We start from the raw sequence: 18,617 nt of genomic DNA on the forward strand, positions 1-18,617 counted from the left end.
AAATGAATTTTCGATTTTGTTCACATTTAATCATTAAATTTTTTTTCATTATGTATTTGTCCATGAACTATTGAAACTGATCACTGAACCATAAGGATAAAATGTAAACAGCTTCAATAATTCAGTAGAAATAGATAATAAAAAAAGTTTAATGATTAAATATAAACAAAATCGAAACTTCGTTGCTCTTTCAAATCATTATCCCTTATTATTCATTATCCCTTCTTATAAAAATAAAAGTATCTTCCTATTGGTGTCAATACTATATGAATATAATGAGGATGGTAGTTCGATATTTAAAGAAACTATACAATCAAATTCAAGTAATTAATATTGGGTACGTAGCCGGAGCTAGCGCCACCGGAAGACAAAGAACCACCATGCAAAACCATCCTCCTCCGCTTCACACACGGTTGACCTGCCGTCGCACATGGCCCAATCGTATATTTGCACTCATATATGCATGCAACATCGTAGCCATTCTTTATCACCAAACCACCATCCTCTTCCACACCACCAACACCACAGTCTCTGTACTCATGTTACTGGCTGATATCGTCTTAGCTTTTATGTGGTTCACTCACCAAGGCTTTAGGATGAATCCGATTCACCGGAGAACCTTCCCTGAAAACCTCCCAAAGGATGACACCAAATTTCCGGCGATGGATGTGTTCATATGCACGGCGGATCCCTACAAAGAACCACCAATGGTGGCGGTGAATACGGCTTTGTCAATCATGGCTTATGATTACCCGACAGAGAAACTGTCGGTTTATTTGTCAGACGATGGAGGCTCAAAACTTACACTGTTTGCTTTCATGGAAGCTGCTAAGTTTGCAAAACAATGGTTGCCATATTGCAAGAAGAACGGAATAATGGATAGATGTCCAGAAGCTCATTTTAGCTCCCACTACCCTCGCTTCCCTGAGACCCATGAAATCAAGGTCTTATTTTTTATTTTTTTTTATTTTTTTTAATAATATAAAAAGTATTTATCAAAATTATCTTGTTACAAAAAAATAAAGAAAATGACATATAATAAGATTTACGTTTTGGCATTCTACGTTTTACCCAAATTTAACATCATTATATCTATCTATCTTGAAACTTATCTACGAAAAGATTTATGTGGACGATCTTCACCAAAATCCAAACTTTTATTGCAGTCGATGTATGAGACAATGAAAGTGAAAGTGGAAGAAAGTGTCGTATGTGGAAATGTTGATCTTGATGATGATGATGATAAGAAGTATGGCCATGTCTTCAACCATTGGAACACTGAATTCACACGTGTGGACCACCCGACCGTCGTCCAGGTTAGAATTGGGTCCAACGAAAATTCACGTAGCTGCTAGAGCATTTAATTAGCTCATTCTATAATTTACTATTTTTGGTATATAACGTATTCATCAGTTTAATTTAAAGAAACTGGGTTTTATGCAAAAATAAATAAATAAAAATAAAAATTTTATTAAGAACTTGCAAGAAGAAGCTAGCAAAGTATCAATAAACTGGGTTATATGCATTATTTCCAATACACAACTTTTTTTTATAAAGCTTTTCTCAACAACTATATTTAAAATGTTTAAAAAAAACTTTTCAAAAATATAATGTATTTAATATTGATCAAGTATGTAGTTTTAGTAAATAAAATGCGATAAACAAAAGTTCGATTTTATTTTATACATAAATATATATATATATATATATATATATATATATATATATATATATATATATATATATATATATATATATATATATATATATATATATATTACGTTTAGGTTCTATAGAAAATAACAAAACCCTAAAAATCATAAAAATACATAAAAAAAATACTTAGATATTACAAATCTTTTTTTTATATATTATGAATTTTCGTAGCTTTTTATGTATTTTCGCTGAATTTTTTTTTGAAAAAAAAAAAACAAAAAAAATCGAATTTTTTTCAAAGGGTTTCTAAAAAAACCTGCGATTTTTGGGTATATAAATTAAAAAAAAAAAAATGATGTCTAAGTATTTTTTATACATTTTTATAATTTTCAGGGTTTTTTGTTTTCCATATAACGTTTTCCTATATATATATATATATATATATATATATATATATATATATATATATATATATATATATATATATATATATATATATATATAGGGCTTGGTGAATATATAGTTATTATGTACCTAATATTAAATATAAAACCATCAAAAACTACAAAATTTTAATAAAAATCAATAAAATATCTCTACTATATTTCTTGTATCCTCTATTAGAGCTTATGTTAGGCTTTGTACATATTATTTTATAGAGTTTTATATGTTTAATTTTACACAAAGAACTGCGTGTAAGAATATTTTACCAACCACATGTAGTTTGGTAGATTGAAATTTATTACAGAAAACTATAGTGAAAGATTGAAATTATTCGTTAAAAATCCGATAATCCTCTTCCCATAATCCATTAAAAAAAAAGAAAAAACAATGCAAATATGCATAAGGTAAGTGTTGGAGAATGTTATGAAGTTTCTACTAGAGGTCTAATAAAAAACAAATTCGAAATGCACGGATGTTAGGATTGAATTAAAAAATAAAAAATAATATGAATTCAAAAACAATAAGAAACTAACAGTGAAAGAAAATTATGTTTTTAATCAAATTTATGTTAATTTAGATGGTTCTATACCTAATATTACATACATAACACTCACATGTTCACTTTTGCCATATATATATATATATATATATATATATATATATATATATATATATATATATATATATATATATATATATATATATATATATATATATAGGTTTAGGTTCTATGGAAAACCAAAAAACCCTAAAAATCATAAAAATACATAAAAAAATACTTAGAGATTACAAAACGTTTTTTGAATTTTTTTTATCAAAAAATCGCAGCTTTTAATATAAAACCACTGAAAAAAAATTACACAAAAAAAATTGATTTTTAATTTTTTTTTCCAACGAAATTGTCAAAAAGGCTGCGATTTATTGATAAAAAAATTCAAATTTTTTTTTTTGTAATGTCTAGGTAATTTTTTATGCATTTTTATGATTTTTAGGGTTTTTTTGTTTTACAAATAAACCTTCCCTCTATATATATATATATATATATATATATATATATATATATATATATATATATATATATATATATATATATATATATATATAAAAGTAGGATATCTATACCAGTACTTTGGAAAAATGAGTGGCTAAGATTTAAAGTGTACAAATATTAAACTCTTAAAAGAATAAGGACTAATATTGAAAAAATTAGAAATTATGGGGGTTAAGAAAGCAAATTCGGATAGGCGAGAGGGACATTTCAGCATTTGAAAAGGGGCCACCAGCTTCCTACACGTGTCCAATCCAGGTGGTCTTTCTTTCTCTATCAAGTGTAGCTTTCTGGTTGGTGAGTTATTTTCCACCTATTAGTTTTTCGAACATAACAATTTTTTCTTTAAAAAAATCTGAAAAAACTAAAGTTTTTAAAATTTAATTCTCACAAGTCATGATATATATATATATATATATATATATATATATATATATATATATATATATATATATATATATATATATATATATATTATGTTTATAAAAAACTTAGAAAAAAATTCTCTAAAAATTATAAATATTTAAGGAATACTTCTACTCATTATTCTAATGACTTTGTAAAAAGAATTTTTAAAAAATAAGGTGTTTTAGAAACCAAACTTTATTTTAAAAAATTAAAAGTTTATTAAAAACATGTTGAACATAATATGATGCAAATAAAGATGATTGAAAATATTTATAATTCAAAAATATTATGATTCAATATGTTTAGGATCGTTAACTTGTTATGATCTAAAAATATTTTGATTCAAATATTTAATGATTCTTAATTATTATATTTTTTATAATTGAAAATTAAATGATTCAAAAAATATAATGATCCAAATATTGTATTGAACAAAAACTTTATTTAATTTAATATATTACGATCCAAATTAATATGTTCCAAAAATGTATGATGCATAATATCGTTATGATTCCAACTACTATGATTCAAAATTTTATGATACAAAAATAATATGATTAAATAAATATGAAGGAAAAATATTATGATTCTTAATATTCATTTTTTTAAATTTTATAATTGTTAAACAATAAAACTCGAAGCAACATTTAATTTTAAAAAAAATTAAAAAAAATTAAAAAAAAATCTATTATCTTCAAGTATGTACCACAAATATTAAAAAACAAAAAAATAATAATAATAATAATAACTTTTTTATATGCTTAGTTTTTCGGTCATAACTTTTTTTTTTGAATAAAAAAATATAAAAAAACCAAAGTTCTTAAAATTTAATTCTCTACAAAATGAGCACAATCATAAAAAAAAATTAAAAAGTATTTTTTATAGTTATAAAAAAGCTCAGAAAAAAAATTCTCCAAAAATTATTAAAATTGAAGGAATACTTTTACTCAATATTCTAATGACTTTGTAAAAAGAATATATAAAAAATAAGTTGTTTTAGATACCAAAATTTACTTTAAAAAATTTTAAGTTTTTAAAAAAAATATATATTTAACATAATATGATGCAAATAGAAATGATTTAAAATATTATGATTCAGTAATGTTTAGGATCCTTAACTTGTTATGATCTAAAAATATTTTGATTTAAATATTTAATGATTCTTAATTATTATATTTTTGATGATTCAAAATTAAATGATTGAAAAAATATAATGATCCGAATATTGTATTGAATAAAAACTTTATTTAATTCAATATATTTTGATCTAAATTAATATGTTCAAAAAATGTATGATGTATAATATTGTTATGATTCAAAAGTTTATGATACAAAAATAATATGATTTAAAAAAAATATATGAACGAAAAATATTATGAGCTTTAATATTCTGCTTTTAAAATTTTATAATTATTAAACATTAAAACTCAAACTAATATTTAATTTTTTTTAAAAGTAGAAAAAATTAAAAAAAAAAATAATAATAAAAAAACTCTACTATCTTCAACATGTAGTAAAGATAATCAAAAAAAAAAATTAAAAAAATAAATCAACGAAAAATCTTTAAAATCAAGTGTATATCTATTTAAAAGAATTGAATTTTTTCTTAACAAAAAATAAATAAAATAAAATAAAAAAACAAAAAAAAATGAACAAGAAAAGAAAACCCAATTTAAATGACATTCCATAAACATTTGTCACACATGATTATTTCCTCGAATTCGTATTATGTTTCATGCACGTGCGCCGCATGCGAACGTGTCACGACCAAGTAAATGGGTTTCATATTTGTGATATTGATGAAATGATTGGTGAAAAATAGTCATCGCAGTTCTTACCAATTTTGGGTTTCTGTCGGATTAAGACTCGATATATATATATATATATATATATATATATATATATATATATATATATATATATATATATATATATATATATCAAAGTTGTAAAAATCGCTCTACGTTAGCTAGTTGGTAGACTGGGGTCAAAGGATTAATCGGCTAGACGGAGATTAATCGGAGACCATTAATTGCTAATTTGTTAGATTTTAAAAAATTAAATATGACTAATATCATATAAAAGTTCATAAATATCACTAATATCATAACAAAATAGGTTAATATGATAAACACAACATCAATCATACCTCACATAGCTTCTATTGAGATATAACTTATTCTATGTGTTAAAATTTCATCGGTTTCTACTGTTTCAATCATTTTGTATGCATGGATTAATCGCTAGATGCTCTCTAATTGGTCAAGTAGCGCCTAGAGATTAATCGGAGATTATTCGGGACCTAATCGGGATTTTTACAACAATGATATATATATATATATATATATATATATATATATATATATATATATATATATATATATATATATATATATATATATATATATATATATATATATATGAAATTTTAACAATTTGAAAAGTTTGAATTTATAAAAATAATGAGAAAAAATTTAAATTATTAAAATTAATAAGGCTTTAATACATTGAATACATTAAATATATAAATCATTTCTAATAAATACCTTACATATATATTGCATTACATATTAAATGTGGAATTTTAATTTAATAAAATGAAAAATACAATAAAATGACAAGTGGAAAATAAAAAAATTCAATAATTCTAGAAAATGTCATATGTTCAGATGAAGAAGAAAAAGACATGTGGCAAAAAAACTTTCATTTATTAAGGAGGATGAGATATAACGTTCGTAGATCTATATAACAAAACAAATTTTTATATAAATTATTTAATTATGTTTTAATTCGTTAATACAGATCCATAATTTTTTTACATATATAAATTGTTCATAAAAGATGAAATTTATTATTTGGATTGGTAAAAGAAATTTTGAGAATGTATTAAACATTATTGTGAAGGTCAGTGTAAAAAGTTCTTTATGTTAAATAAGTTCGTAAAAGAAAAATATGTGGTTGTATAAATATTATCTTAATCGTTTAAGATTCATATATAATAACATGTGTTTTCTATGTAGTTTTTTGTATCTAGATATTGCAAAAGATAAATGCCACAATGCTAATGTATGATGTGAACAGGTTTTGTTAAATGGCACTATAGACAACGATGTCCAAGGTAATGTGATGCCAAACCTTATTTATGTCTCGCGTGAGAAACGCAAAGGCACACCTCACAGATTTAAGGCTGGTGCTCTTAATGTTTTGGTAAAATTACGTAACTATTCGCATGTCTTTTCAAATTTGTGTAATATGTAAATACTTGTATAATGTTTCTCTTGTTTGTTTCAGCTTCGTGTATCACATACCATGACAAATGCACCAGTTGTCCTGACTATGGATTGTGATATGTACTCAAATGACCCAAAAACACCACTAGAAGCATTGTGTTACTTCTTAGACCCTTCAAAAGATTCTCAAAACATAGCTTATATCCAATATCCTCAACTATTTCATGGGATCAATAAAGAGGACTTATACGGTGCTGAATTTAAATTCATATTCCAAATCAATATGACCGGTTTTGATGGTTTAGTAGGCCCTTCTCATGCTGGCACTGGGTGTTTCTTTAGAAGAGGGGCCTTTTATGGAAAACCCCCATCATGTACATTTGAACAAAGTCAAAGTCAAAATGAAAAACAAGCAATCCAATCTAATGAAGTGTTGGCTCGGGCGCATGAGGTAGCTAGATGTGATTTTGAGGCTCAAACCGAATGGGGCTCCAGGGTATGTATATAAAGTTTGTGCTATAATATGTTATTGTTAGTATATCACACATTTCAATTAATGTTGGTGTCACCCATCTATCCATAAGAGTTATGTTGAAGAGTATACCAAAGACTTCACATATATCTAACACTTATAATTATACAATAGCTAAATTGCTTTGTTGTTGTATAGTTAGGCTATCGATATGGATCATTGGTGGAGGACTTTTACACAGGATATCTTCTTCAATGTCAAGGATGGAGGTCCGTCTTTTGTTTACCAAAAAGACCAGCGTTCTTAGGGGATGCACCCATGAACCTTCATGACTTGCTCAATCAAACCCAAAGATGGTCAATGGGGGTTTTAGATATGGCCTTTTCCGAGTACAACCCAATTAACTATGGGTCCAAAATATTACCCTTTTTGCAAACCCTATGTTACCTTCATTATGCCTTTTGGCCCATTTGGTGCATCCCGCTTTTTATCTATTCCATTTTACCTCAATTAGCCATCATCCAATCTTTTCCACTTTTTCCTAAGGTATCATGATTGTATTATCGATTAAAAATCATAAAAATGAGTTCCAAATACATGTTAATTAGATTTTAACTACTTGAAATCCGATATATTATACAGGTTTCAGATCCATGGTGTTTGTTATATATCTTCTCATTCATAGGAGCCTATTGTCAAGAATTATTTGAGTTCATACTAAGAGGTGGAACTCCACGAGGTTGGTTTAATAACCAAAGGGCATGGATCATTCGATCTCTTTCAAGCTATATTTTTGGAGTAATCGAGTATACGCTAACGAAGTTACATGTATCTTCTTCTACATTTAATGTGACAAACAAAGTGATTGATAAAGAAGCCAATACAAGATATGATAAAGGAATGATGGAATTTGGAGTCGAATCGCCTTTCTTTTACCCTATATCAGTGGTTGCTTTGGTCAACCTTGTAGCGTTAATGGGTGGGATTATAAAAATAATTAAGAATGGAGGATTCGAGGACTTATTTGTACAACTCTTTTTGGCGGGTTTTGGAGTTTTAAATAGTTGGCCTATTTATGAAGCCATGTTCATTAGGAATGACCATGGAAGAATGCCACTAAAGATAACGTTAAGATCAATTGTCATTGCTTCAATGGTGTATCTCGCCTCCCCTTTGGTCTTTTAGATTATGGTAGGCTTGTGTTGTAGTTTTCAGTCCATTTCTTTTACTATGACTAATAAAATGTAAAAGATTGTATTTTAACAGTTTAGTAGTTTAGAGATTGCATGAGTGCACATGATTTATTTTGGTTTTTATGACTAGGTTTATAATTTGTTAGTATTATATATCATATGAATTAACTATATAAAAGGTTTTAGTATGATATTATCGTACGTTGTAACTCACAATTAAGAAATCTTTTACATAGTAATCACATTATGTTCTTCAATTTATGAAAACCAATTATAATTATAAAGTGAGTGTATTTTTACTTGTAGTTGATCCTTTCAAACATAGATTCCTTATTCTTTTAAAATGGATAATCTAATCAACTCCTAAAGTACTACTAATTTCACATACACACTAGGGGGGTTTGAACCCTTTCCTCAAGAAGGGAGATAAACACATCATATCATTGGGCTTCGACCTGGAAAATGCAAACAACACAAAACAAACATCAAGCGTTTCAACATACTTAAACATAATCACTATTTTTGTAATAAATTATGCAAAATCAATATATGGACTCATTTGCTACATTTCATCTCTTTTGGGAGTTGAAAGATTCCATCAAAATTGTAAATATATGTGCAAAAAGTAGACAATTCCTCACCAACAACATCTAAATTCCACAAAAAAAAAAAAAAAAGATCATTTTCAAGGTTTAATACATTGAGCGACAAATGAAGACTTCTCCATAACTCCTTCACACATTCTCTTCTCTATTGGAAGTACCTTATGTCAGGTCCATGGATATATTCATTTATGTTGGCTTTTTTTATGGCAGGTTACATAAAATGAGACATGTGATATTTTTTACATCCATTTCCTTTACACGCACACATTTATAGAAATGACCATATTTGTTTAGGAAAGTATGCTTAAATTAATACAAAACTTCAGAAATGGTCCATATGGATTTTTAGATTCTAGGTTTTAGTCCCTAACCAGTTTTAGTCTCATAGAAGGTCCTTATGATTTCAATTTCTATCGTGGTTAGTCAATAACCCATATGAAATGACTAATTTACACCTTTTAATTTATTTTTAATTTTTCTATAATTAAAATTATTTAAAAGAAAATAAATAGCAACCCCCAACCACCTCTATTTACCCACCACCTTATTCCTCCCATTCTCTTATATTTGCAAGTCGAGCAAATTAGTTCGATTGTATGCTATCAGGAGAAAAAGGTTGCTTGGAAACCCACTGCAATACATTCGTTAAGATGAAGAGTTGAAAAGGCAAAGGAATTTGAATTTTGAAAAGATAAAATATGATACACTTAAATTGCAAATTCAACTTCATAATATGGATCCAACTTCAGAACCGTCACTGATGCAATAGTAGTGGTAAGTGGTGGTGGTGACGATTCGCTGCTTTGGAAGGGTTAAGGAGGCGGAGAAGTATTGATCATGAATTTTCCGATGACTTGTTTTTTCCTTTCGAGAGTTTATTTGAGATACAGTTGCTCAAAAGAACATGACTTTCTAAAATCATATTGTAGAGTTGTTGTACATAGTGTTCCGCAGGTGCAATCGATTGGGAATTAAGCGGTTACAAATCTAGAAAACTACTTTAACATTCCCCCTCAAGAATTTGGTTCCAATACTAATGTTCCGGTTATACATGATGTTGAACACCAAACTAAGTTTTATGGAACCTGAAAGAAGTAGAATGAGTTCCAAGACACCATGCAGCATCCATATCTGTGACATCCCCATTTTCACGGCCAAAAAAGACCGATTTGTTTATGCTTTGTTTCATAAAATCAGAGTAATCCTTTGATTAAAAGAGTTGCGGAATTTGTTACCAAAACAAAATATGATAAGATTTTATCAAAACATTTCTTAAAAGAAACGTATTTTTATTAAACAACAAAATCTCGAGATGTCATGTTCCGATACAGACAAAAAACATAAACAATATAAAATAGACCTTACAATAGTTATTTATAACTACTGATCTATAATCCAAAATCTCTCGACATGTCAACCGAATTATGCTCTTGTGCCACTAACTGTGATACAAAAAAAACTGAGTGGGTCAAGCTTCGGAGCCCGGTGTGCATATAGGGTTTTCAACCCACAATAATATAATTATTATATTTAATCATCAAACAATCAACCTAATTACCCATCCCCATTATCTTCTTTAACCTTAAGGATCTACCCTAAGAAACAACTATTCCTCGTTCATTTATTCCTAAGGATTATCCTAAGGAATCGGTATGAAATCCATCATTGGCAGGATTTTCTCAATAGACACTATATTCGTAGTTACCAAGCGCTAACTCCATAGTCGTCGGGGTTTATCTCGTTTATTGACAGTATTGGTTCCAAGACTCCTCTAGCAATACATATCAATGGGTTTTTAGAGTACACCGGTGAACATCAGGTCCACAACACCTACAAGTTGCGAGTCTGCTAGTGCTCCATTGGACTGTCTAGAATAGTCAGTGGTTATCATCCTTACTCTGTTGAATGGCAGGGCCATCGTTTGGGTAAAGGTTTCACTCATTTTTCACCTGTCACCCTCATCTTAAGATCTATATCCCCTTTTATCTCATTATCCAACTCATCTTTTATCACACACAACTATCTCATATACCGATGTCCTACCCAACATATTTGTAGATATAAAATACATATACAATTTAACTCATTTAAAAACTATATAAAACATTCATTCCACACTCATCTCAACTAAACAAACAATATATAAACACATAGCATGTATTTCATAGCAAATACTTCATATTTATGTGTTACAAGAAAGTGACTACACACTCACTTGATAAGACGGTGATCGGACAACTCCTCGTCTCTTAAAATAATCATTTCCGATGAAACCAAGATGTTTTCTCCAAAATCAGGCTTCTCGCGGACAGAGTTTCGACTCAAAAACTCTTTTTCTCGGGATCTTTGTAGCGTCGAGACTTGCTTCAGGTTTCGGGATGATACCGGGGCTTCTGGGGTATAATTTTCCAAGTAAAAGAAAGTTTAAGGGGGTGAAAGGAAAGAAAGTAGCAACCTTACACGACTGGAATCACATCCTATTTATAGGAGGAGTCTGGCCCCCGAACGTAGAGCGTTCCTTGAACGAACGCAGTGCATTCCTGGACGCAACGTGTTCGGATGCGTCATTACTTACCGAGCTTTGGAAGTGATGGGCTATGTGAATAGAGGGCGATGTGGCCAATCTGTGGCCGGGTATTGCGAACGCAGGGCATTCCCGTCGGATAAGCTTCAGATTTTTTTTATTTATTTCTATTTAAAAAATTCAAAAATTTGTATCTTCTGCATACTAGCTCCGTTTTCGACGTTTTTTTATATCCACGCGTAGGTGAGACTATGCTCTACAAATTTCGTTTAGACTCCGTCGGCTAATTTTAACTTTATTTTTAAAGTTATATTGTTAACAGGCCGGGACAGGATTGGTCCGTTAAAATTTCATAACTCTTTCATCGGACGTCCGTTTTTGTCTGTCTTTTTATTGTTACGTTACTATTAACGAGATCTTCATTTCTCGTTTAGGTTGGGTCGGCTAAAAACTGCTTGATCTAATATTCAAACTTCGGGTTGTACATTGCTAAGCCGAAACTTCGAAAAATCATAACTTCCTCATACGAAGTCAGATTTAGACGTTCTTTTGATGCACGCTCTCGGTTTAATGTATTCTACTACTTTTGTTTATATCACTAAGGCTAAATATCACTCTATCGTAAATTCACTATTTACGTCACACAGTGTCGTACCGGTTCGGTCACGAAACTTCAACAGGTCATAACTTCTTCGTTATAACTCCAATTTCGACATTCTTTATATATCTAGAATCCTTGTCAGGACCACTACAACCTAGTTAAGATTATTCATTCTAAATAATATTTTATCAAAAATCACTTTTGATGTTTATCGTCTCTTAATTAACTAGCCCTGATCTACGGACGTTACAATATCAATCAAATCTTTTGACATATTTGGGCACAAATACAATCACAGAACAATATTGTCTATTATTGTTATTTCCTCTTAGTCTTTCTTTGGAACTTTATCCTGCTTTTGATAGTGTATCGTTCAACTCTATTCTTGTATGCCCTATGTATCAGTATGGATCTAAGTCACAATTTATGGGTGGTAATACTGGTAATACTAATGTATACATACTTTTACATCTTGATTCAGTACACGTATTTAATCATCATCCAATATTGTGGTTTTACAATCCATTCGGTTATTCTATTAGGATGGGATTTTCCATCACAATCCAAGTCGTTGATTCCTGCGGCCGACGTAGCGGAGGAGATTACTAATGCGTAAAATAAAACAAAACTTCATAAACGATTTGTCCACCTTCCACCCCTTCACCGTTTATATATGTTCAATATTTTGGTGATTATGAATTTTAGTTGCGTTGTTTAATGTTTTTTGGATCTGATTCATCTTCTGTTGGTGAGCAGTGAGGAAAAAAAATTTAGGTTTTGATTATTTTTAGATATTTTTTGTTGATTTGGTGGGTTTCAAAATTTTCAAAGGGTGTTGTTAATTTATAGAGGGAAAAATTTTATATGGGTGGGCGAGGATGGTTACCGTCATGAGGAGGTGGCCATCGTGAAGAGGTGGTCGAAAATGCAAGAGAAATAAAGGAGATAGCTAAGGGGTGGGGTAGGGTCGTTTATTTATTTTATTTTCTTTAAAAATCTAATATTAGCTTAAGAATAATATAAAAAAAAATGATATGAATTTTTTTATATATGAATAAGACACTAACCGAAATTGAAACTATAAAGATATTCTATAAAACCAAAAAAGGCTAAAAGACTAAGGTCTCGTTTGATAATTGTTATCCAGGAAAGTGTTGTATGAGAAAGTTTTTTGATTAGGAAAAAAATCATGTTGTTTAATTGTACATCTAACTGACTGCGAATGATGAAAAATAATCATATCACCTTGTTTTTCTATATTGTGATGGATGAAGTTGCTGAATAATTATAAAAACATACAAATTGTCATATAAAATCAAAATTACACAATAATTATTTAAAAATTCAAATACAAATTGTCATACAAAGTAATTAAACATAAATCAATTAAAAACAAAATAGAATGTCGATTAGGTTGCTTTTTAGTTTATTGTTTTTCAAATTGATGTTAGGTTGTTAATCTTTCTAGCCATTTTAGCTTCTTTTTTTTTTTATAATCCAATGTGTGATTCTTGACTCACTTTATGTCTGATGGTGGTGGGATGTATAAGATTTTCTAAAATAAATTGGGATGATGGTGGTTGCTTTACTTCTGGAACGTAAAAGAAATTAATCCATTAAAAATAAATTAAAAAACTAACTAAAAGAAATTAATAATCAAATAAAGTAATATTTTTTAATATATAACTAGGAAAGGGGACGGCCGTTAGTCGGGGTTGCTTTACTTCTGGAACGTTGTTTATGTGTTTTATATGTGGATATGTGTCACTCTGTTTGATGTAATATGTGAACCAAAGTGAACGCCTTATTTCAATATGTGGATTCTGTACAACGATTACATACAAATAGTAGTTGTACGATATGGAAACACCAAAAGAGGATACTATATCGACGTTGATTACATAGAAACAATAAAACAGGATTCTACATCAACCTAAAGTTTCTCGTGCCTGGTGATTGCGTTGTTGATTTCATTCTGAAGATTGGCAATTTTCATCTACATGTTGTTGCAACCCAGTGTATCTTTGTTGAGGACGTGTTCGACTATTGCATAGTTATGGTAGGTTGGCTCCATGGGTAAGTTGAGCAACATGTTTTGCTGACTGGTGAAAGTTTTTTCCAGGTTCGCATCCGCCTCTTCAAGGAGGTTGCTTGTTTTTTAGAGTTTATGAATGAGGTTGTCAAGCATGTCGTGTAAGTCGTTAGAACTGGTCTTTTTTATTCTTTGGTGATTGTTATGCAAATGTGTATGGCTTTTTAAACATTAGAAGTAACACATATAACTCAAGTGACAACATATAACTATTGTGTAGTTTCAAACAAATCCAACATCTCTATGATATTCTTACGCTTTCACTTCATGAAGATCTGCGAAAAAAATAATAATAAATAAATAAAAATAGGCATCATGATTGACCAACAAATATACAACTGATGGATTGCAAGAAATAGCAATGTGGTTTGGTTTTTGGTAAAAAAAATCAAATAAATTGTAGAAAACAAAAACTAAAAGGTGTGAAGTCAAAGACATTGGTAGTTAGTGTTCTTTACTTATTATTTTTTTTTTAAAGGAAAAACATGTGAATTGAAAGTGCAATGCTATTTGTAACATCCTAATTCCCAGATATGAGAATTTTCAATAAAAAGGCAAGTTTCCCTTGGAACTCGTCGAGTTTATGGCCTCAACTCGACGTGTTGAAAGGCTTTGGGTCGCGGATATTTTTGGACCAACTCGACAAGTTGGAGAGAAAAAAACTCGACGAGTTGGCAGCTGTTAAAAAACCCTAATTTTTAGGGTGTTGCACCCTATTTAAAGTCCTTAAGTCCCATTGTTGGCCTCCCTAATCGCCTCCTTGTCCAGAAACCCTAGTTTCGTGCATCCTCTCCCATATTTGAGTGTGAATGAGCTTGAAGAGTGATTTCTTGGTGCTCTTTTGAAGGAACTTGGGGTTGGAAGTGTCTAGATTGAAGGGAAGGCATCAGATCCAGAAACTCTTTGAGTATTGCAGTTCTTTTTAGGTAAAAAGTTGACAACTTGCTTATCTATTTCTTAAATCTCTTCCTTGGAAGTTTATTGTCATATTTGGCTCATTTTTGGATTGATCATGGGGTTGAGAATTTTATTAAGTTATCACTTTAGATCTGGACGTTTTGTGGCGTCTTTGGACTTAAAGTTTCAAACTTTATCATGTTCTAGACCTCCTTCATGGTTTAGGTCCCTTATTAAGCCTTTCTTGAGTTTTGTAACTTCTTTGGGTCTGGTTGTTGTCAAGGCCAACAAAATTAATACCCTAAATATTACACACTAAAATAGTGTATAGTGGTAAAGGGATCGAATCCATGGAGATTGGTTCAATTTGATAACTCTATGAAAAATCTCTTTGTAAAAATACTTTGAATATGACAATAAATTAAAAATGGGGGTTTTGATGTTTTGAAATACTTGAAACAAACTAGAATTAACTATGATCTAAATAGACAACTGCAACAAAAATAAGAGTTTGATGTAAAATCAATTAGAGAAGGATGGTTGACTTAAGGTTTCCTCACTTTGACTTTTGATGAACATATCATTAGAATCCAATGGTGCAATACTTGACTTAAATCCTTAATTTGGCTATAGTAATCCAAGAAGCTTGAGATTACCTAGACTTTTCTTAGTTGTTAAAATGGTTAGAGAAGCTCATAACAATTCCCTTAATCAAAGTCACAATTTCCATTAAGCATGTAATTAGTGAAAGTCAACTAGCATTAAGAACCAAAAAGTCACCAAATCCAAGAGGGGTCAATTGCTTTCACCACCATGTTGGAGGAAATGTTTTTAAGATTGTGTGAAGCAAAAGCAATACAAAAAATCATTTGTTGCTTGCTAATTTGAGGATCCTTTACTTAATCAAGAAATTAGCCAACTAATCACTACAAACACATTTAAACTCATTAACTAAAACATACAAGTAGTGATAAGATGTTAAAACACAAAATGTTTCCATAAGGATTTAAGAACATGTTCATGGATTCTTCAACATTCAACAAAAGTTCAAAGGATTCAACAAAAGTCAACCAAGATTAGTTTAGCCAAGCATGGCTAAACTTAAAGAAACAAAGTTAGAGAAGATTGTACCAAACATTAAGCAAGAATCAAGAGGTAAAAAGATGATGTTCTTCAAGTGTTCTTGGCCTTCAAAAGTCTTCAAAACATCAGAGAGAATCTCCAAAAATCGGATGTCCAAGAGTGTCCAAAAGATAGGCACCAACCTTCCCCATATAGCTTAAAACATGAATTCCTGGAAATTCCCCTGCAGGGGGTTGCGCGACCCGCATGCTGTTGCGCGGGTGGTCCTTGGATGTAGCATCTTTGAGGTTTTGCGCCTCCATAACTTAGCCCACTTGGGCCAGATCGAATCCAATCACCTCCTAGCCCATTTTCTTCAAGTTTTTCTTCATTTTAAGCCCAATTTGACCTCTCCAAATCCTCCAAAGCTCGTACACTCTCCCGATTAACAATCTACGCACGCTTGAATAAACTCCCGCATCTTGCAAATTTAAAGTTTATTTCTTTCCAAGCCTTCCAATAATCATCAAGCTCACTCCATGCATCATCTCCACAATCACCAAGCCTAACATCCTTTTTGTCTACCAAATCCCATCGCTTCCCATACGTCCCGAACACTCCTGCTCCGCTAGACCCGAAAACCTGCAATTATGCTCACAAGATTCGAAAGTACCCGAAATAGTCATAAAATAACAAAAAAGGAAAATATGCATGGAAATTATCTAAATTATGAATGAAATATGCTAAAATAAACTATAAAAAGAAGTAAATAAAACTAACTATCAAATCACCCCATGTGTTCACTCTGGTATCACGTTTGTCGGTTTCTCTCATGTGTAACTAGGTTTTAATCGCTCGGGCACCGTTATAGGAATCGCTCACTTGGTGTTGGCCCAAACCTCCCGTAGTATCCAACTCGACAGTCTCCCTAACATCACCAATTTGCGAAAAACAACTCGATCTATATACAATAAAACATACCTAAATAAATGAATATCAAACGTCGGGTGACCAAAATGTTAGAGAATGTAGTTCAATAATTGAACCGGTCACCCTTCTCAGATTTCTGCAGCTGGGAATTTGCCTGCCCCCTTTTTTTCTTTTTCTTTTCTTTTTCTTTTTATTTATTTATTTGATTCCATACTTGAAGGTAAATAACAACCCTTTGACTCAAAATTTGGTTCCTAAAGTGTGTAAGTGGAACCGAAATGGTAGTAATATAATCCGAATGGTCTAAGCGAGAAAATGACCATGTGTGGAGCATAAAGATGTAATGTAACTCCTTTTCAAACTTATAATAATATATTTTTTTTAAACACATGAAAATGTCCACATGCGGACTAAAAGACTTCTCTAAAATCCTATGAAAATCGCAAAAAGATATGGTGATGTAAAGAGACCGGATATGGATTCTACTCAGGGACAAGCACTAGTGCTTCATCCTAACGGTTCAAACATGATCAAGTGTGATCCTCTCGGCGGTAGTGACCGCAAGGCTAAGACATCCATTGCTATAGTATATCCTACAGTCATTAGTATTGTATGCATAATTCTTCATGAAAACTACCTGTCCATGATCACTTACCCCTTTAAGCTACCAGCATCTGATCCGAAGTATGAAATCCCAACTGCAGCTAATGGTCTCGGTTCTCGATTTTTCTCCGTTTTCTTCCGTTTCTTCACTAGTTCTTGATTCGGAAGGCCCCGAACACCTAGAAACTATTGATTTCTTCAAAAGATGCATCAAAACATTTTCAAAACTTCTTTATTCGAACGTAGAAAGATGAAAGCATAAAGCTTTCCAAAAATGCCTCTCTTTAACGTCTTAGGCGAGACGTCCTTCTAGCTTGGTTCAACACACCGGGACATCCATGTGGATGATTTCAATAACACTTGCATTAAAACCTTCATAGAATGGCTTTAATCGGTGCCCATTGACTTTGAAAATTTGTCCCTTTTCTTCACTTTGGATTTCCACCGCTCCGTGGTCAAAAGTCTTTATTACAACAACTGGGCCAATCCACCTTGATCTTAATTTGCCCGGGAATAACTTCAACCGTGAATGGTAAAGTAAGACCCTATGTCCCGGTTCAAAATTCTTCCGGGTGATGGACTTGTCGTGGAAGAGCTTCGTTTTCTCCTTATAAATCCTTGTGTTTTCATAGGATTCGTTTCTCAATTCTTCTAGTTCTTGGAGTTGAAGTTTCCTATGCCTTCCCACCTCATCAATGTCGAAGTTGCATTTCTTGACCGCCCAAAATGCTCGGTGCTCTAACTCGACGGGAAGATGACAAGATTTTCCAAATACTAATCTGAAGGGCGACATTCCAATCGGGGTCTTATAAGCGGTCCGATATGCCCATAAGGCATTGTCAAGTCTCAAAC

At 30.8% G+C, this 18,617-nt stretch overlaps 1 protein-coding gene across 1 annotated transcript; it reads left to right on the forward strand.

The window, feature by feature from the left end:
- Window positions 1–275: 275 nt before the first annotated feature.
- Window positions 276–8,560, forward strand: LOC145034465 (cellulose synthase-like protein G2). The gene is made up of 6 exons (XM_078982882.1): window positions 276–944; window positions 1,167–1,316; window positions 6,638–6,763; window positions 6,848–7,282; window positions 7,457–7,804; window positions 7,901–8,560. Exons 1-6 carry the CDS (start codon window positions 276–278, stop codon window positions 8,441–8,443), a joined length of 2,271 nt encoding a protein of 756 aa, XP_078839008.1. The 3' UTR covers window positions 8,444–8,560.
- The last annotated feature ends 10,057 nt before the right edge of the window (window positions 8,561–18,617 follow it).

Source organism: Lactuca saligna, chromosome 3 (assembly GCF_052625555.1).
Source record: "Lactuca saligna cultivar CGN05327 chromosome 3, ASM5262555v1, whole genome shotgun sequence".
In the NCBI taxonomy this organism is placed as follows: domain Eukaryota; kingdom Viridiplantae; phylum Streptophyta; class Magnoliopsida; order Asterales; family Asteraceae; genus Lactuca; species Lactuca saligna.

What these genes read in the sequence shown, in the direction of transcription:
- LOC145034465 (XM_078982882.1), top strand. Translation starts at nt 276, where the DNA reads ATGAGGATGGTAGTTCGATATTTAAAGAAACTATACAATCAAATTCAA. An exon ending in CTGGTGCTCTTAATGTTTTG is followed by an intron (nt 6,764 to 6,847) that starts GTAAAATTACGT and finishes TGTTTGTTTCAG; the next exon opens with CTTCGTGTATCACATACCAT. An exon ending in AAACCGAATGGGGCTCCAGG is followed by an intron (nt 7,283 to 7,456) that starts GTATGTATATAA and finishes GTTGTTGTATAG; the next exon opens with TTAGGCTATCGATATGGATC.